Source organism: Drosophila miranda, chromosome 3, assembly GCF_003369915.1.
Source record: "Drosophila miranda strain MSH22 chromosome 3, D.miranda_PacBio2.1, whole genome shotgun sequence".
Classification (NCBI taxonomy): Eukaryota; Metazoa; Arthropoda; class Insecta; order Diptera; family Drosophilidae; genus Drosophila; species Drosophila miranda.
In genome coordinates, this window is record NC_046676.1 from 13,424,685 (window position 1) to 13,443,781 (window position 19,097).

At 46.2% G+C, this 19,097-nt stretch overlaps 4 protein-coding genes across 6 annotated transcripts; 2 read left to right on the top strand and 2 right to left on the bottom strand.

Annotated features, from left to right (window-relative positions):
• Nucleotides 1-164: 164 nt before the first annotated feature.
• On the top strand, nucleotides 165-1,486 carry LOC108160662. The gene is made up of 4 exons (XM_017294803.2): nucleotides 165-446; nucleotides 533-618; nucleotides 703-856; nucleotides 1,141-1,486. Exons 1-4 carry the CDS (start codon nucleotides 260-262, stop codon nucleotides 1,287-1,289), a joined length of 576 nt encoding a protein of 191 aa, XP_017150292.1. The 5' UTR covers nucleotides 165-259; the 3' UTR covers nucleotides 1,290-1,486.
• Nucleotides 1,141-4,687, bottom strand: LOC117187911. 2 transcript variants are annotated; one of them, XM_033390861.1, is made up of 3 exons: nucleotides 4,431-4,687; nucleotides 2,218-2,748; nucleotides 1,141-2,153 (listed from the first exon to the last, which is right to left on the bottom strand). In XM_033390861.1, exons 1-3 carry the CDS (start codon nucleotides 4,492-4,494, stop codon nucleotides 1,834-1,836), a joined length of 915 nt encoding a protein of 304 aa, XP_033246752.1. In that variant the 5' UTR covers nucleotides 4,495-4,687; the 3' UTR covers nucleotides 1,141-1,833. The 2 variants fall into 2 exon arrangements, with proteins under 2 accessions (XP_033246752.1, XP_033246751.1); XM_033390860.1 differs by having other exon boundaries at nucleotides 1,141-2,156; nucleotides 4,431-4,686.
• A 1,493-nt stretch (nucleotides 4,688-6,180) lies between these two features.
• LOC108160083 (kelch-like protein 17) lies at nucleotides 6,181-13,062 on the top strand. The gene is made up of 6 exons (XM_017293855.2): nucleotides 6,181-6,387; nucleotides 9,018-9,228; nucleotides 9,429-9,612; nucleotides 10,347-10,443; nucleotides 10,533-11,865; nucleotides 11,932-13,062. The coding sequence occupies exons 2-6, from the start codon at nucleotides 9,203-9,205 to the stop codon at nucleotides 12,143-12,145; spliced, it is 1,854 nt and encodes a 617-aa protein (XP_017149344.1). The 5' UTR covers nucleotides 6,181-6,387; nucleotides 9,018-9,202; the 3' UTR covers nucleotides 12,146-13,062.
• LOC108160085 (prohibitin-2) lies at nucleotides 12,989-15,650 on the bottom strand. Of its 2 annotated transcripts, none has more exons than XM_033390592.1 (7): nucleotides 15,597-15,650; nucleotides 15,330-15,474; nucleotides 14,663-15,009; nucleotides 14,368-14,601; nucleotides 14,198-14,275; nucleotides 14,036-14,135; nucleotides 12,989-13,303 (listed from the first exon to the last, which is right to left on the bottom strand). In XM_033390592.1, the coding sequence occupies exons 1-7, from the start codon at nucleotides 15,633-15,635 to the stop codon at nucleotides 13,173-13,175; spliced, it is 1,074 nt and encodes a 357-aa protein (XP_033246483.1). In that variant the 5' UTR covers nucleotides 15,636-15,650; the 3' UTR covers nucleotides 12,989-13,172. The 2 variants fall into 2 exon arrangements, with proteins under 2 accessions (XP_033246483.1, XP_017149348.1); XM_017293859.2 differs by lacking the exon at nucleotides 15,597-15,650 and adding an exon at nucleotides 15,562-15,579.
• Nucleotides 15,651-19,097: the final 3,447 nt, after the last annotated feature.

Consider the following 19,097-nt stretch of genomic DNA (forward strand, 5'->3'; position numbering starts at 1 on the left):
ATCAAGAAAATTCAATTATCCATTATTTGTATGTGTTTTTAGCTTATTTTAAAGCTTTTTTTAATTTTTAGCCATTTCTAGATTATTTTTTTTCTCCAATCTAGCTTATGGGGGGGATTCTCAAAATCTGGCAACACTGCTGTTGGACGTCAGCTATTGCGACTTAATTTGCTCATTGCATTTACAGTGCGGTGACGAACAATTGCAGTTTACTTTACTTGAATTTCTGTGCGAATTAGAATCGGAAAATCCAGTGAAAATGCTGACCAAAGTGTTCGGTATGCGGTTGAATACCTACGGCGTGGTTGTGGGATGGCTGGGAGCGATTTGGTCGTTTTTGGCAGTGATCTTGATATCCACTGCTCTGGGATTTGCCGACGAAATCTCAGAGGAGATTGCTAAGAATACCAAAGATCCGAACATGACTGCCATCCAAATTCGTACTCGTAAGTGTTGAACCATGTGGACCTGAGTCTCTTCTACATGTGTGCATATGTATATTTATGCATACTTATGCGTTATTCTTCTGTAGTTCTGGTGATAGTGCTCAGCGTCTTTTTGGCTCTGAAGGTAATCAATCTTCTGTCTTCGGCCCTGTTAGTTATGGGCACTGTTAAGGTAATCTCAATCCCAATCTCTGGCTCGGACTTTCCCGGCGAAAACTGCATTATGGTTGTCTTTCTCTCTCTCTTTCTATTGTAGGAGCGTCACCTACTCCTGCTGCCCTGGCTGATCAACTCCGGCATAACTCTGGCCTTCACCATCATCTCCACTGTGCTCTTATGGGTTGAGGCTATTGGTTCTGGTCCAGTAGCTGAGGCTCTTTCTGTAGTCTTCGTTTCTGGCGGTCTTGTCGGTATGTAAAGCGTGAATCACGCTCTGGATGCGCATACACATGCACATCTGCAACAATACACATGTATGCTATAATTGGAAATGGTCTACAACAAAAATGTTGTGAAATTCCAACCGCCAGAGCGCTTATCGCTCGCTTTTCTGTATACTGTATACGTTCTATACACGATTGCATGTACATATGTATGTATATGTATGTATATCTGTATTCATGCATACACTTCCCATTTAAACAGAAAAATCCCTAAACACACAGCTTTAATTGCGTATTGTTCTTTGTTACAGCGCTTTGGTGGTACCTCTACTACGGCATCTACTCGCTGTTCAAGCACATCCAGCTCACAAGCGATCAGCAGCGCCCGCTGATCCAGGGACCACCTCAAAGATCGGGCGACCACTCGGGCGCCACCTATCCGAATTATACCAAGATCTAAATTGGAAACAAACAGCTTTCAAAGGCAGTTTAAGAGGAAGCCAGAACAAAGTAAAATCACCTAAACATACATTATATTCCACATATACTTACTCACACGCCCGTATCATATGCCTATTCCTCTTCGAATGTGATCGCTAAGATGCCGAAAGAATATTTGCCATTTTTGCTGATTCCTCTAAATATATTTTATACACAGACTAAAAAACAAACAATAATTTGGGGCCTACAAAGAAAAAGCAGCGCAGCTGCACATTTTATGGTGTTAATGGCCATATGACATTAGACATTGACAACTGAAATAACCGCAAAAACAGACATAGTCTCATGGAGAAAAGCATGCAGAGAGCTGTTGAAATTTGATCCAATTTTGCTGGCAGTTTGAGGGAGAGATACTCGGTCACTCGAACCAAATTCGAGTTGGGTTTGGTATGAGTGCTATTTCCGGGAAACTTGTCTGGAGACACTCATTGTGCGTCTTGATATCATGTTGGCAAAGTCTAATGTCATATGGCTATAAGAGTCGGCCATCGACGGGCTTACTGTTATTTGCCCAGTCCCAGCCACATGTAGCTGGGATCGATGAGCTGCGAGCCGCGATAGCCCTGCGGGTTGCGCGACACCAGCGAGCGGATCTTCTGCGAGGGTCGGTAATTGCGTATGGCATGCAGCAGCTTCGAGGTCTTCTGGTCCTGCACCTGCTGCTGCACTGGGTCCTCTGTCGCGTTTGGGGTGGCTTTCATTTGGAGCGGATGGGGATGTTTGCCCTCCAGCAGGCGTGCCTCCGACTCGCCCAGGTGCGACCGCTCCGCAAAGCGCACGTTTTCCTCAAGATGGTTGAAAAAGTTGCCCAGATTGGTCATGGCTCCTAGAAGAAGACGAAAACAACACTCAGAGGCATCGAGACGGGACAAGCCCCGGCTACCCACCAGCACTGATCGAGGGCATGTAACGCAGACTCTGCGTCTGCAGCTGGTTCTTGCGCTTCCCGGGCCGCTGTCCGTTGGGCCAGAAGTAGGCGTACGGATAGCGCGGTTCATCTGGCGGCGGCTGCTCCGCATCCTCCCGACTGCCCGTGTCGAAGGGCCATTGGATCGGCGACCGCTTGGGCTTGGATTTTGGCGGAGATTGCCACTTCTGCTGCACCAACAACTGTTTGATATAGTTTTCCTGGCGCTGGCGCCATTGTCGACTCAGAAGCTCCGGAAACGGCGGGAAAAAGTCCGCCATTGTCGCATCGCCCAATTCGTTTGCCATTTCCGCAGCCTTCGTTTTTGGCAAAGGACTTCCGTTGTCAACATAATCAAGGTATGGGAATTGGAATGGGTATGACTTCTGGGCTTCTGGCTGGACCCACCCCCAATCGCTGTCCGGCAGGAGCTCTCGGCTCTCTGGCAGCAAGTCCCAGGGCACCGTTTTCGCCTCTGCTCGGATGAGGGGTGCCGAACGCATCGGCGCTGCTGTGGAAAGAATCGTGGGACGATGGGCGATTAATAGTGACTTTTCCAAGGATTTTCATGAGACATGAGACTTGGTGTGACCTTGAAAAGGGTGCGCTGTGCTGTCCAATTTCCGTAGCAATCCTACAGATGTTAATTACTGATAGGAGCAGCAGTTTCCCTCATCCAAAGGTCAATGTTCAATTTCGAATCAAGCGCCGAAAAACCTCATTTGCACGAAATAGTCTTGTGGGGGTTTCCACAAGATGCGATCTCTTCTAAATATACGTTCTGTACATGCCTGTGCCTGATTTGTATTGTATTGTAACAGTGAAAACTCTACTTGCGGACATTGTCTGGACTAATTGTGGGACTTTAACTTAAAATATATATACAACTTAGGCATATTTCTTAATCTCTCTCTTTCTCTCTCGCAAACAAAGGGTCTGTATGGTCTGTACTAAAGATCTCCCACTGTATTACTTATATAAAAATGTTCTCTGATTCATCCAAATGATATTCCTATCTGACTGGTTGCAGTTGTTGCCAGCTCAGTTTCGTAGTATGTATGAATGTGCATCACTGAAGAGCACATAGTCGTAGTGCACTCTAGTGCCCATGTCAATGATAAAGAGAAAATTGTTTCAGAATGTGCAAAAATTACTCTGCTGCGCTTGATTTACTTGACTAGTTTATTATATTTGAACTGATAACCAGTCTACAGATAACATAGCCCTACATAGTCATAGTTTCATATCTAGTTCTCCTTGCGGTCATTCCTGATCGTTTAATGTTACCTCGCTTTCGAGTACATTTTACACCTTAGATTAATAATTTTCGGACTCCCATTTGGACTTTTTCTACCGAGGAATAGAGTTTACTCTATTATATTTTACAAAATAATCAATATAAATGATTTCCCACTGTATTAAGCATAAGGGTATTTATAGCTATTACTCGAAGAGTATGGGGATATAGTTACGAGAAGGAAGAGTTTCCGATTCCGTAAATAATATATATTCTTGGTATATAGCGATGTTCGTCTGCCTTTCCGTTTCTTTTAGAATATCTCACGTTTCAAAGAGGCGAATGGAAAAATAATGCTTATGTTACTAATCAAAAACCGTATAAAAATAAAGATTCACTTTCTACACTATTATTTGTATTTATTCCCAACAAATCTTGGTGATGAGAGCGAGGGACGTCGCTTTCAAGGATTTTGGCACGAAGCGATGATGGGTGACTTTTGTTGGATTCTCACTAGAGACACTAACATTAAACATAAAAAAGAAAAGCGAATTAGGCATAGATAGATCAAGATTTTTAATTAAAGTTATATTCAATAAAACGAAGTTAATCATGAAAATAAGTAAATGCTTCTAATATAAATTCGTCCACTGGAAACGAAGATAGCTACATTCAAGTAAAATAACTTGTTTTTATAATTGAAACTATATTGGATTGTTCATTCGTTCAAACAAATGTCGTGGATCGAAATCGGAGTAAACTAGTATTATCTATCTGCTGTATTTGTATCCGATATGCGTCTAATGTCTATATAGTTATAAGATTTTCACTCCGTACGGACCGATTACTGTACAATGAATATAAATTATACAATGGAATTTAGGGACGAGTATTAAACGCACTTTTCGTGTGCGAGTGTGAGGGAATGTTTTGAGGAGAAGCAACAAAAAACTCACCTGCAGATAGAAGCAACAGCGGCAGAACCCAAGGTCTCATCAAAGGAAGCAACATTTTGTTCATATTTTAAAGTGAAGCACTGGTAGAGCGTCGCTACATTGCCTTGAAGAGGAAACCTCAAGACTAACCTTTTGGCTAAATAGTTTCGAAACACATCTCCGCTAAACTTTACACAGTTTCAAAGGACAAAGGAACTGCTGCTCCCACTTGAAGGATCGAATTCCACGGCGGAGCTTCGGAAAGCGACTGACCATGAAGGCGAGAACCTCGTGCGTTTTTATAGCTCCACCAGGATGCGAGCTGTAACCAACCCAACGCATCCTACACGCATCCTATGCCACTGGCCACCCACCCACACCCTGCGAGCACCTGTTGCCGTACGACAGAGACAGCGACAGCGACAACGATAGCAAAGGCGAAGGCGACGCTGGGGACATGCGCAGCAGCTCTGGACGCGGACCTGTTACCTTTGGCTTGGGGTTTTTCAAGTGCGACCTGAGCCGGGATATTTTCTAATATGCAGAGCAATGACAACGGCAATGGCACTCGTAATTGGAATGGGAATAGAGACAGGAATGGGAAGCGGAGTCGAGTGTCCGAGGAGTCTGTGCTTCGAGTGCTGCATTGAATCCAATTCCTATTGGCTTGTTAACGGGGCAATAAGGCTCAGGTGTTCCAAAGGGACTCGAGATTCGGGCAACGGACGCAATTACCCTGTCATATTGCGCAATTTTCGTAGTTTTTGGTATTGCATCTCATCTCCTTGCCAATATCCCGTCCAAGTCAATCCGTTGGCAGATAACGGTCTGATGTGACGTCAACGGCTTTACTTTTCGCTTTTTCAATTTTGCATTTTGTATTAACATAATTGGGTCAGTGGCTGGCTAGTGGTTTTCCACCAATGGCCATTGTACCATCTATCCATTGTGCTACTCTGGCCAGACCAGCTTTGGGCCTTGGACAGCGCTGCCCTTCCCACCACTGCATTGCCCTGACCGGTGGTCCTTTTCAGTGGCATACGTAATTGGATTTGTGTGCAACGCATGCAGCTTCTGGGCGTGTTTTAATAGTCCAGAAAATAGCCATTGAGCCATCAGCAGACAGCCAGGCTACCACGTTTTCACGCTTCCAGGCGGCAACTTTCCTGTGAAACATTCAACAAAGTTTCGATCAACAGTGGACAACAAAAGCTTCAATTTAAAGTTGAATAATTTACTCTACTCATGCAGCACATACATACATATGTACATGTATATATACCTACATACGTTCATAGCCAAAATCCGCAGGAACCATGCTACTCGATTGTTTAATTTATAAATATGTAGCTTTGGAAGGGCGGAAGAAGTAAGTTTAAATCATTTATATGTACATATGTATGAATACCCTTGATGTCAGAGTATGATCCCCACCTTTCCAGAAACTTTGGATATACTATCCTGCCTATGTCTATGGATGATATAATAAGGGGGTACTTTATTGAGATAAAATTGACAGACTAGTTTGCATAGAGGAGTTCCTGCTACTCAAGAATATATATACATATAATATCTAATAACTGCTGCGCCATTGTAATATCTGTACATAAAATAAATCGACGCTTTCCAAATGGGGAATGCCAGCTGAAGCGGATTGCAAAGTCGTCGCTTACCGCAAAAGCTCTCTTGCCGTTCCATTGCCATATCGTTTCACTTCAGCGCCAAGCTTTGCTTGGGATTGGGGCCTCACCACTGTGGTTAGTGGGTCTCACTCGAATTCGAGCTTTCGCGCCGTGAAGTTGTGGCCTGCGCATCGCAGTTGTTGGAGGCGACAGAATAATTGGCTTAGCAGCGATTCGAAATTCGTGGTGCAAAGTGAATTCCGGTAAAGGACTCGCCAAGTGCCGCTCAAGTGCCGTTACAACCAAGAAAAATATTGGGACACCCAAAAGAAACTCCAACTCAAGTTGAGGAAAAGGTGTGGCAATCAAGAAATACTTTCATTATTGGTCGGAAAGGACAGAACAGAACACTGGGGTAAGGGTCTGCACATGCCGTTGCATTTGCCAGGAGCCAACTGCCACCCCGTGTGCCTCCATCTGGAGTTGCCGGATGAGTGCGCAGACGCCATTGGGGAAACGGCTGTTTTCACATTTCCCGCGCTGCCAGCAGGTTGACGACCCGCCGTATGCCGTACGGAAAAAGCCGGCTTTGACAATCGCCAGGGCCCGTTCCGGGGCTTCACACTCACTTTCGTTCATCGCGTCCCGGGGGTTGTGGTGTTTTCTATGTCCCTCTACCACCCAACGATTGACACAACGATTACCAAATAGAACAATCTGTCGGCCTACGCTGCGTATGCTCAATGGCTGAAAGCCTGACAGCTGCCCACCGCTGGTGGGCCGTGCGCTGTTTACTTGGCCCACATCCCGCCAGGGTGACTCTCAGCCATATTCGGGGATTGTGGGAATCTCTTTGCCTATCACGCACTGGCACTTGATTTCTGGGGGCGGCCTCAAGAGCCGCATGCTCTTGTGGCTGGAAACAAATACATAAGTGCTAAATATGGTAAAAGTTTCTAAGCTCAGTGAACGATCTCTGGATGCCCTGCCAAACCGACTCCATTCAAATTCAAGACTCAAGATCTGCATCTTAGTCATTGATTTTAGCTGTAATTACGGCTGACTCGATCGCTTCACTTCCGCTTGATGCCAAAGCAGTTAACCTTGGAGTCGCTTAGACAATGATGCAATGCTGCATAAGCAGCGCCCACTAATCATCAATGAAGCGTGCAACAAGATTCGAAATCTTTAAGATACGAGTAGCAATTCAGTTTCGCAGTCACGTGGAGAACATACTACGGCATTTAGTAGGTAGATGGCCACCAAGCAAATGGGCCCCACCAGCAGAGTTCTGTTCTGCTGCCCCGCACACAACTATTGTACAACCGGTTCAATGTTTGCACAATTTTTTGTCGAGTTTGGGTTCTTCAGGTGTTGTTTTTTCTGCGGTGCTTTTCGGTCTGTCGCCAAGCATTAAATATTACTGAATGACTGCGGCTACTCTCCCATCGTTTTTGCCCACATTTGTAGTGGGGAGGGGGCTACGTGTGGAGCATACACTCGTTTTGGCTCTGGCTTTGGCTCTGGCTCTGGCTCTGGCTCCGTCTCGTTAGCTGGTTAATTTGAATTTCACACACACACACACTCAGATTCTCTTTCCCTGTCAATGCTCTTGCTGCTCCCCTTCTGATAACCATATTTTTAGTGGGGTTTGTGTTATATTTAAAGCAAAAGCTTTGGCCACCCTCGCGCCACTTTGCGCCACCCGAAGGTCAGCCAGAGTTACACCTTAACTAAAGCCACTTCCTGCTCTTAACCACCTACGTCCGCTTCCTTTCCTATCCGCGCTCTCTTTTTCAGGGGCTTTGCGTGTGTGTCGAACATGAACTAATCGTGTTTCCAGTTAACTTTTAACATAATTTCATTGCTGCTGCTGTTGGCCACAAGGCACCGTTAGCTGGGCTCTGTTACTGAGACAACCGCAAGGCATTCTGGCCCTGGCTGCTTGCCTTTAATTACTCATACGCCGAGTGTGACGAGTGCCGACCCCGCCCAAAATGGAAGAGGAGCGTGCAGTGGGGTCCCAGCGAATGCACCGCGAATTGAGGGCTATCCCACGATTGCAGCTTGTTCTCCACCTCCTCCTCCTCCTCCTCCGCCGCCAGCACTTTGCTCTGCTTTTGCCTTTTGCTGGGCAGTAAACATTTGCCTAATGGGGCTTCTTTTTAAGAGGGTGTCGTTGTGTAGAGACCGAGCCCGGACATTGCCCTCCAACACAATTGCGCCCTCAAGCATGGCAGAGGCGGCTGCCCCTCTGGCAACAAAAAAAAAAAAACTAAAACCAAAACTGAAATTGTCGTTAATTTGTTTTGTGTGCAAAGTGAAATTTTTGTGCGAGTATGTTTCAAGCTCTGGCTGTGTATTTCTGTAGCTGTTGCCTCGTTTTGTTAATGCAGCGATAAATTCGTGACGTTCGTTTTACACACATGCCGCTGGCTCCAGTCGGAGCTACAGCCACAGCTACAGCTACAGCTCCAGAGCCAGACGCAGCCCAGTCCCCCGCCAGAGACACGTTTTGTTGACCCCAAAGAGAACTTTCCACCGAGCGGTACGAAAGCTCTCCTCTGCACTCAACTCTACCCCACCTTTTTGATGTTTGCCATTCGCTTGCCATTTTAGTATTCATCAAAACGAGGGAAATGTGGCTGGCAGAATGTGCAAATTGCATGCGACAAGCAATTTTGCCAAGCCACATCCTGGCCCCATTTCCTGATCCTCTTGCAGCCCCAGTCGCGGCCTGGCCTAACAATGCTTTGCCATCAGGCATCAAACGGGAGAACAAACAATGGCCAAGAGAATGGGGAGGACACTTAACCCAGTTTTTAGTTTCATTCAGATGCTTCGCATTCACTTTGACATGCCAAAAACGCAGGAATGATATCATGTCACCCCCTCCCCAACAGTGACCTAAATTCGGCTCTATTCCACGCGGGTGCGGGTGGCCACAACAATTGTCCCAGGTATTGATTTTTGGCCTTCATTTCAGCTGGAGTTAGAGTCAGAGTTGAACTGAACTGCCAATGAAAAGACTGAACAAACCGAGGACCAAAGCAGGGGAAGATGCGCTAGAAGGAAGAGTAGCTGCTGCCTTGCGATAAGGAAATAGCAACATAAGCATCCACATCCACATCAATATAAACATAAACCAAACCATCAACAGACGAAGCCGCAATGTTTTTGCCTGTGAAATCGAATCAGTAAGTAGACGGTGAAATTCGAGCTGGAGTCTCCCCATCGACACCATTCCACCCCCGAAAACAGAGCGCTCCCTGGCATAGCATAAACATGAACATGAGCATAAACAACCCCCGGGCTATGGCCGGGGAATTTTCATGCTTCCTGCGACAGCTTGGCGCCCCCATCATCATTATGATTATAAAATTTGATTCTGTTGCAGCTCGGGAGAGGCGAGTGGCAACAACGAGGATGTCACCACCACCAGCAACAATTCCACACAAACGCCCAGCGATCTGAGCCCACCGGGACCCAACGAGGAGGTCTTGCCCCAGGCGCATCATCAGAATCCAGGACATTGCATTGCCTCCTTTGCGGCCATCAACCAGATGAGAACTAATGCCCAGGTATGTCACCATCCATTAAACTTGCTGGGGGATAAAACATTGAGAGGTCTGGAGCACTAGAGCTAGTCAGAATATCCTTTTATTTATGTATCAGCTAAAGAAGAAGAAGTTTCCCCCCCCAGTGAATGTTCTTGAAAGGGCATTGAAAACTTTATGATTAATTGACAGATCTTGATATTGCCATACTAATTGCATTAGGCGTGAACATAATTAAAATATTTATTTAGAATGGGCGCGTGATTGAGGCCGCCGCCAGTGTTTTAGTTGACGCGGTCCCACATGCCGCATACTTAATTTCTTTCTTTCGTTTCTCTTTATTTGGCCAGTCGGCAAAATTAATTGTCACCCAGCCCCACCCCCAGCACAGAGTTCAGCAGAGGTGGGGGTGGGGCCATTTGAACAAATTGCCGTTTTAGAGCCCCAGCGGGCGACTTGGCCTTAGCCCGAATCGAGCCATGATGTAAGCGACACTTTGCCATCAAAGATGGTTTTCAATCGAGGGCATTGACAGCCAGGAGGGGACTCTTTCGAAAGTTATTAATGGACTAGGTATGTCTGGAGCAAGTTAGCTCTTGTAAGGATGCCAGCGGGGCAGGAGGCGCACTGTAAAATTGAGCACGTAGCCAGGAATTAATCGGATTTGTAAAGCGACACTTTTGCCTGGCCCCATCGGAAGGGAACTGTACTCCATGTGTCAACAGCCTGTGGTAATGGCCCTTCTCCTATCCTTTCAGCTCTGCGACGTTCGTCTGGAGGTGGGCGGCGACACCATCAATGCCCATCGAGTGGTGCTGGCCTCTGTCTCGCCCTATTTCTATGCGATGTTCAACGGTGAGTGGAGTTCAACGAGATGCTTGCCAGGGCAAGGGGGAATGAGAGCTGCTTCATTCATTACTCACCCGAATCTCTATTCATTCCAGATGACATGCTCGAACGCACTCAGGGCCTGGTCCGGCTCCATGACGTGGACAGCACCGCTCTGCGCCAGCTGATCGACTACACCTACACCGGAGAGATCACAATCACCGAGCAGAACGTGCAGGTGCTGCTGCCCGCCTCGGGACTGCTGCAGATGCATTCGGTACGCGACGCGTGCTGCAAGTTTCTGCTGCGACAGCTGCATCCCTCAAATTGTCTGGGGATCCGCAGCTTTGCGGATGCCCACTCGTGCAAGGAGCTGCACACCCGATCCCACAAGTATGCGCTGCAGAACTTCCAGCAGGTGGTAGGTACAGAGGAATTCCTGCTGCTGCCCTTCGAGGAGGTCAGGGAGCTGATATCGAACAGCCAGCTGAACATCAGCTCCGAAGAGAAGGTCTTCATGGCGGTGGTCAACTGGGTCAAGCACGATCTGGCCACGCGGCGGCTGCACACGTCAGAGCTGATGTCCCACGTGCGCCTGCCCCTCGTCAGCCGCGACTTCCTCATGAGCTGTGTGGAGGCGGAGACCCTGATGCGCGACGACTCCGAGTGCAAGGAGCTGCTGCTGGAGGCCATGAAGTACCATCTTTTGCCGGAGCAGCGCAGCGTGATGGGCAGTCAGCGTACCCAGGAGCGGCGGCCAGAGGGCATGAAGCCGTATGTGTTCGCCGTCGGCGGGGGCAGCCTCTTCGCCATCCACAACGAGTGCGAGGTGTACAATCCGAGGAGCAACACCTGGAGTCCGGTGGCCCCCATGCTGTGGCGTCGCTCCCGATCCGGGGTCACGTCGCTGCACAAGCAGCTCTACGTGGTCGGCGGTTACGACGGGGTCAGCGATCTGGCCACGGCCGAGAGCTACAATCCGCTGACCAACAAGTGGAGCAACATCACCCCGATGGGCACTAAGAGAAGCTGCCTGGGCATCTGCTCCTACGACGCCCTCATCTACGTGTGCGGCGGCTACGACGGTGCCTCCTGCCTCAGCAGCATGGAACGCTATGATCCGCTCACCGGCATCTGGAGCTCCTGTCCGGCCATGAGCACGCGCCGTCGCTACTGCCGCCTGGCAGTGCTGGAGAACTGCATCTACAGCCTGGGCGGGTTCGACTCCACCAACTATCAGTCGAGTGTCGAACGCTTTGATCCGCGCGTGGGCCGCTGGCAGCCTGTTCCCAGCATGACCGCACGTCGCAGCAGCTGTGGAGTGGCCTCCACCGATGGCCACCTGTACTGCATTGGCGGAAACGATGGGACCATGTGCATGTCCAGCGGCGAGCGGTACAATCTAAGGCGTAACACTTGGGAGCCTATTGCAGCCATGCATTCGCGCAGGTAGGAAACTGTGGTTATTCCATGCTTGGGTTGTCAATGCTTACGGATGATTCGATTTCCTTTCAGATCAACTCACGAAGTGGTCGAGGTGGAGGGCGCCTTGTTCGCCCTGGGCGGCAATGATGGCAGCTCCTCGCTGAATTCCGTGGAACGCTATGACCCGCGTCTCAACAAGTGGAGCGTGGTCAATGCCATGGTGGCCCGACGCAGTTCCGTGGGCGCTGCTGTGCTAGAGTGCTTTCATCTGGAGCGAGGACTGGTGCAGACGACGAACTTATGACCCTTGGCCAGCATCAGCGAGTCCTTTGCCGCTGCGTCAGCGAGCGCCGCTAGCAACACCAACGGAACGGCAGCAGTAGCAGCATCAGTAACCGGAGGCACTCTGACCGTTCCCAGTCGCGCGGAGGCGGCTGCCTTCACGGCCAACATTGCATTGAGCAGCTCGGCGCCCTCAGCTAGTTCCACATTGCGCCGCCACCGTCGCGATACGCCCGGCCTGGCCGAGACCAGGAGAACCAACAGCAATGCCAGCAGCAGCAGTGGAAGTGGCAGCGGCAGTGAGAGTGGCAGCAGTGCCACCAGCGGGACAGGAGCAGGAGTAGGAGTAAAGCCACCGGCGACAGCCTGATCCTGGTCTATGTCGCGTCGTTTCTAAGCCAACTACAAAACACTTACATACAAAGCTAACCCCACGCCTAATGCAGGAATTTGATTGATTGTTCAGTTCGTTATAAATTATAGATATATATATAGGAATAGACACTCGCATAAGTGCGACTATTCATCATGACGGAGATGCGTGCAGCCACCACCGAGGACCGGCCCCTGGCGGTTGTTCGATTGCTCAACATGGACGGACTACAGTATGAATGCAAAACGGGATTCCCCTTACACATGCCACACATAGGAAAACAGAGCTACAACCACATATTTCTAGTCAAGATCTCTCACATTAGACACGCCCACACACCCTACCACACATCCACATCACATGGGAATGCCGCAGGGGCCTGGATTTCTGCTAGCAAGGACATCAAACAACAAACATGGAGAAGCAACCTAATCTGCCTACAATTTACATACATAAATCTCTATACACATAAATTATATACCATATACACTCTTATGTACTATTCTTATGTATTTTATACACGCAATTATAATGATAAGTAAATGTTTCGTATTTGAAGACGGTCAGAGTCAAACGGCGTCCTCATTGTCTGCTACTTTGGTTCGTTCCCCTCTTGAATATCTTGATATTTGTACTAGGATTGTGGAACAGTGCCGTGCCCCAATCAGTGCCCGAATCAAATCATCCGTTTTGCTGTCTTGTGTGCCACCTTGCCCACGTTGTTGCCGTCCTCCTGCCCCAGCGGATTGCCCGATGCAGCGATCATTTTTCCTGGATTAATCCAATCCTTGGGCAAGCCCGTGCCAACTGTAAGAATGATGGGGATGGTGATTATTGAAGAGTCGAACAAGTGCTGGGTGGACACGTCAGTTCGTTTTTTCACGAGTGTGTGCAGCAACCGGTGAGAGCTAAAACCAATATTAACAATCGGCTATGACCAATGGACGATCAAGCAAGCGACAAGTACAGATCGACAGTTCTCAGTACGCATTTATTATAAGTCTCAGTTTCACGTGATTCTTGATGATGGGACAATGAACGTTAAATGCTGATGCGGCCATCTGCCTTCGTCGACTCCCTACCTCACAAACTGAGGGCGCTTGGCCCGCTGTGCTCTGCTGTGCCTTGGCGCTTGCGATTCGAAGATGATGTGGGATGAAGCTCTCTCCGAAAGGCAAGGCCAACGCACAACCAGAGCAGGCAATTCGTGAAAAAATGAAGACGACAAGCCGCTTGAGAGTGGTTAAAACTAAACGGTACTTAGGCACTACCTCGAAAATATGGGATAAGAATTAATTAACAACAAGGAATATTGGCCAATTCTTAGTCCAAGTCGCCAGCTACTGTGTTGCGCGGAAGGATTGGAGAAACGTAAACAGAACGAAATTGATGTGGCAAAAAGAGAGAGTACGAAGAACGTGTTAGAAGTTACTCAAACATTAAGGCTATCTATGTATTGGCCAGTGATTGGAACCAAAATCAGAAACCGTTCAACTTAAAAGTAAACTCTTTTTGTTAATCAAAACGAGAGCTATTTACTTTTGTAAACCTTCTCGGTCATGTCGTCGAAGGCAGAGTCCTGAATGTTCAACATCAAGCTGTCCGCCGACAGGTAGACCTTGTTCTGTGAGGTGGCAATCTGTGAAGAAAGGGCAAATGTTGAGATTCACATTGAGATCGATATTGAGGTGAAAATCATACCGTGCGGGCAATGCTTTGTGCGGCACGTAGCTTGCGCAGCTTCAGATAAGCTGGGTTCTGCTTCACGGCCAGACCTAAGTAAACATATCGGTTAAGGGAAAAACCAGGGGACAAATCAAATGGCAATTGCTAAATCGAAAGATAAAGTTTGTGTGTTTGTAAAAGGATATCATTTTCGCTGCCTCGGCTTCACCCTCAGCCTGGACAATCTTCTGTTGCTTCTCTTGCTTAGCCCGCTCCACAAAGAAGACGGCGCGCTGCGCCTCCTGCTGGGCCACCTGTTTCGCCTCGATGGCGGCAGTGTATTCCTTGCCGAAGCTCAGCTCGGTGAGGGAGACATCGTCCAGAATGATGTTGAAGTCGCGGGCACGCTCGACCAGCTCCTTGCGGATCAAAAGCGACACCTTCACACAAGGAATTCTCGTTTAGAATCAAATCAGATCTGATTGTGCTCAAGCCACTCACCTGCTGACGCTGTGTAATCAACTGCGAGGCATTGAACTTGGCGATCACGCTCTTCAACACCTCATTGCAGATGGAGGGCAGCACCTTCTCGTCGTAGTCCACGCCCAGCTGCTTGTGCAGGGAGGGAAGGTTCAGAGAGTCGGGACGCGACAGCACACGCAGTGAAATGTTGATCATCTGCAAGTCTTTCGAGCCCGTTGGCGAGGCAATTTTACGGGGACGGGAGCGAATATCATAGATGATGGGATACTGGAACCATGGAATGCGGACATGCAGACCCTCCGAGAATATATCATCCTGTATGCCGCCAACGCGGTTAAAAATGATGGCGCGGTGACCGCCGTCGACTGCAAGCAACAAAATATGGAGTTTGGTTATGCAATCGTGTTCAGATGAAATATTGGAAGTGGAAATATAAGAAGTTGCCAGAACTATATATCATGGATGGGTCTACGCAGTATGCAAAATAAATCCAGATTCTATTCAAGCAAAGGTTGTGCAAGGCTTTTTAATAGTTATGAAATATGGAGATAGCCCAGGCCCTCGCATACACTCACACATCGGCACTCAGTAGGGTTGAGGTTATGTGCACATGCCGCTTCGGCTTTCGTGTTTCTGCTATTATCCATCAATTTTCGACATTTTTTCAATCCCATTTCCCACTTACCTGTGTAAAAGGACTGGCTAACACCATAGGCTACAGCTCCTGCGGCCGCCAGGAGCTTCAGTCCAATGCCCAGTCCAGGTGGGCCACCTTTGCCCAGCTTGCCCGCAAGATCATTCAGTTTGCTTTGCGCCATGTTGTTTGTAATCTAAAAGAAGAAGTTTATACTGAGAATCTGTCTCTTAAACTATTTCAGAGCTTGCTTTGATTTAATAAACCGAAATTTCATAATTACATCGCACAAAAAGAAAAACCGCACGTTCTATTTACCTGAATTCTTATCGATAAGAAATCGAACTTAGCCCACATAAGCCCCCTCTACTTAAAAAGTTCAACTACTTGAGGTAAGTGGCGGAATATATTACGGCATGAAAATTCTTCTTGTAGATTCATGCCATGTTTCTTCTGAACTTAAAAATAACCACGCTAACTTTCACATCAACTACGCTAACATTATTAAATATTCATTATTTTCGGTGGAAAATTTAAATACCCCCTTGGCTTGCAATGGGTTAATCGTTATCCGTCGAATATTGGAAAGCATATTGCTCAATTTTGATGTTCCGTCGAATATAACTGGCTAGATAAAACATTTAGTCATGCCCACCCAATTTTATCCGATTAATAAATGAATTTTCTACCTAACTGGCTTATTTTAACCACTTGCTTTTATTGCATTTTGCGTAAAAAATGGTTTAGCGAAAATGGTCAAACAAAAAAAGTTTTAGCGAAATAGGTCACACAAAAAATCGAAAGGGGATAGTCGTTCCAATTGCTCAATTTCTTTATTCCCTTGAATAATCCTGGCTAACTAAAACCCTTAGTTCTGCCCACATAATTTTAAGCTGTTGATGAATAAATTTTCTTCAAGATTGGCTAGTTTTTAGTCCTTGCTTTTATTGTATTTTGGCTAAAACAAGGCATAAAAAAAAAATAAATGTTGCTGGTATTTGAAGACATGATGCGTGTATAGGCCTTTGTACACCCTATTTCGTTAATTTTATATGAAGATCAAACGTAATTTATTAGGACCTTTTCTCAAATTGATATTCTTTAGACATATTCAAGTACATTATTAGTATCTTGTATATATTTATGTCGATCCTGATACCTGCTGAGCCTTGGAAGACAAACATTTTCTCAATTCTATAACATCCATTTCCCCCAGGGTATGTGTGCATAGAATGGGACTCATTGTTGTCAACCGGTTATGACGACTAATTCCTTGTTATTCTTTCTTCCGTCGAATATTTTCAGCTATATAGATCTTTCAGCTTTGCCCACATAATTTTATATGATTGTTGAATCAATTTTCTACAAGATTAACTAGTTTTAAATAATCGCATGTATTGTATTTTGACTGAAACACGTGTATATAACACCACGAATATGAGAGCGATTCAGGTCAATAAATCGTTCGCATATACGATGTGTGTGAACGCGTTAGGTAATACTATTAAGAGTTCACGTGCGCAGCGAATGGCAATTTGTTGAGCGCGCAATTTGAATTTTGAATATAAAGTTTAACTTGCAATGAAGATTTGTATATGTAAATTAAACAGGAAAAAATAAGTTTTCTGGAACTGAGTTATGTTAAAAATAAGCTAACCAAACTGTATAATGAAGCTCCCTGTGGGTTTTTTCTATCTATATTTAATCTTAGTTTGCTTCAGCGGAAAACGCACTTCCATTATAGATTCCCCTGAATTTATGAGGTTTTTTGACGTCTTGTTGCCACTCCACCTTATCACGACAGTCCTAAGGCTTGCTTGCAAAGCATGACAATGGTTTGTTTCGGCTGCGATTTGAGGATTTTCTCTTTGTTTACGAGTTTATTGCTTAGCCCTGATACGGAAGTGCCAGATAAACGTTCGATGGCTTTATGACGCTTGCCCTAAATTGTTCACTGATGGATTTGTAATTAATATTGGCATCAACGATTAGATTAGGGTTATTAATTATAGCACGTTGTTAAGGCTTTATCATTTAACCAAATTCTAAGAGGTTTTCCGTTGTGTTATTAGCATCTGAAGTGTCGTGGAAAATTCCTTGAATTTGCGAAATTGTTTCGCTAAAAGCACAAGTCAGGATTGCCCTCCTGAAATATGATCCAAATCAGTTAGCAAGTCTTGTTTAATGGATGCGAAGTTTCGCTCTGACGTCGACAAGGTGCCGACGGGCCTATGTCAACGTAGCACGAAATCAGCTCGGATTTCTGTACGAAAGTAAATGTTAATTTCATTGCTGATCAATTTTGCATTTGGAGAAATCCCAGCCCAGCAGAATCCCCCCACGATTGTTGGAAATTTATAATGAGATTGGTTGAGAGACCGCAAAAATCAAGAGTAGAATAGTTAAGTTCTAAGGGGGGTTCCAGAGGGGGAAGGGAAGTCGATGGAAGTTGTATGGCCCAATCAATGTCATCTTGCTGGTCGATCGCTTTGCGCGTTAATCGCCAGACAAAATCGGCCATATCAGACGGCAATTAGCATGCGCAACGACCCGCCGCTCGCTTATGGCCAGGTACCATAACATCGAATACACTACTCATCGCAGCTTGACATGTTTTCGGCATGGCCTAGCAGAGGTTGCCAATTTAGCGGGAGTCTGTTCGACTTCCCATTTAACAGTGAGACAGGCACTTGAACTTGAATTTACATGTGACCGAGTGGGGGGTGGTGTACTCAGGAATTGAGGAACTCAAGTCGAGCCTGATTTGTCTATGGTCAAGTTCAAGCTGAAACGGCACGTTTCGCATATTAGAACTACTAGGGAAAAACTCTCGATCATGAATCGAATGTGGGGGAGCTTATGCAATCCATTTCGAAAGCTAAAACAGATACAAAAAGAAAGAGTGAGAGTGGGAGGGAGGGCGGTAGAGATTGAGGTAAACACAAATAAATCTGAATTGCATTTACAACTGTTCATTCTGTAGTGCTGTGCTGTAAAAAATATGTCCAGAATGTAATTACTAGTCCGACAAACAGCTGCTCCCAGTAATATCTACTGGAGGATGTGTAATTGCATTGACTGGAAATTATTGTGTGCACTAATTCTGCGCCCGTCACCGCTGCCAGCCCCCATGACACGTGAAAAACTAAAACACTAGCATCCATCTGTGCTAGATATACCTACAAATGTATTACCAGAGCATAGCGTGTTGAGGCTGGCTTTGCTGGAAGTTTTATATACATATGTAGAGGGTGACAGGGAAGGGTGACGTCTAGGAGAACGATAAGTAAAATCTGCAGCATCATTTGGCAGCGGAAGAGTCGCGAAATGGGAGGCTTTCCATTAACATACAAATCTACAATCGATATGAGACTATACTTTATTGATCCAAACACATTTATTGATCTACAAACAAACGTCGTTTACGGTCTGTCGTGCCAAGCACGAGATCTGTAAATCAGAAACAACATTCGACTAGTGGGTCAGTATCAATACGCTAAGTGCTTATAGGAATATACAACTTGGCTTATAGGAATTCAAATTGTTTTACAGAATTTAAGGGATATTTGAAACACTTAAAGGACATTTATAGTTGAAAACACATTTATTGATCTACAAACAAACGTCGTTTACGGTCTGTCGTGCCAAGCACGAGATCTGTAAATCAGAAACAACATTCGACTAGTGGGTCAGTATCAATACGCTAAGTGCTTATAGGAATATACAACTTGGCTTATAGGAATTCAAATTGTTTTACAGAATTTAAGGGATATTTGAAACACTTAAAGGACATTTATAGTTGAAAATCCGATTTTAATA

Excerpts from the sequence above, each read along its gene's own strand:
- LOC108160085 (XM_033390592.1), bottom strand. The coding sequence starts at position 15,635 with ATGTGGGCTAAGTTCGATTTCTTATCGATAAGAATTCAG. Across the intron at positions 15,475-15,596 it reads TCTTATCGATAAGAATTCAG|ATTACAAACAACATGGCGCA; the intron begins GTAAATAGAACG and ends TTCTTCTTTTAG. Across the intron at positions 14,276-14,367 it reads AAGCCGAGGCAGCGAAAATG|TTAGGTCTGGCCGTGAAGCA; the intron begins ATATCCTTTTAC and ends CGATATGTTTAC.
- LOC108160083 (XM_017293855.2), top strand. The coding sequence starts at position 9,203 with ATGTTTTTGCCTGTGAAATCGAATCA. Across the intron at positions 9,229-9,428 it reads TTGCCTGTGAAATCGAATCA|CTCGGGAGAGGCGAGTGGCA; the intron begins GTAAGTAGACGG and ends ATTCTGTTGCAG. Across the intron at positions 11,866-11,931 it reads GCAGCCATGCATTCGCGCAG|ATCAACTCACGAAGTGGTCG; the intron begins GTAGGAAACTGT and ends ATTTCCTTTCAG.
- LOC117187911 (XM_033390860.1), bottom strand. The coding sequence starts at position 4,494 with ATGAACAAAATGTTGCTTCCTTTGATGAGACCTTGGGTTCTGCCGCTG. Across the intron at positions 2,749-4,430 it reads GCTGTTGCTTCTATCTGCAG|CAGCGCCGATGCGTTCGGCA; the intron begins GTGAGTTTTTTG and ends TTCTTTCCACAG. Across the intron at positions 2,157-2,217 it reads CATGCCCTCGATCAGTGCTG|GAGCCATGACCAATCTGGGC; the intron begins GTGGGTAGCCGG and ends GTCTTCTTCTAG.
- LOC108160662 (XM_017294803.2), top strand. The coding sequence starts at position 260 with ATGCTGACCAAAGTGTTCGGTATGCGGTTGAATACCTACGGCGTGGTT. Across the intron at positions 619-702 it reads TAGTTATGGGCACTGTTAAG|GAGCGTCACCTACTCCTGCT; the intron begins GTAATCTCAATC and ends TTTCTATTGTAG. Across the intron at positions 857-1,140 it reads CGTTTCTGGCGGTCTTGTCG|CGCTTTGGTGGTACCTCTAC; the intron begins GTATGTAAAGCG and ends TCTTTGTTACAG.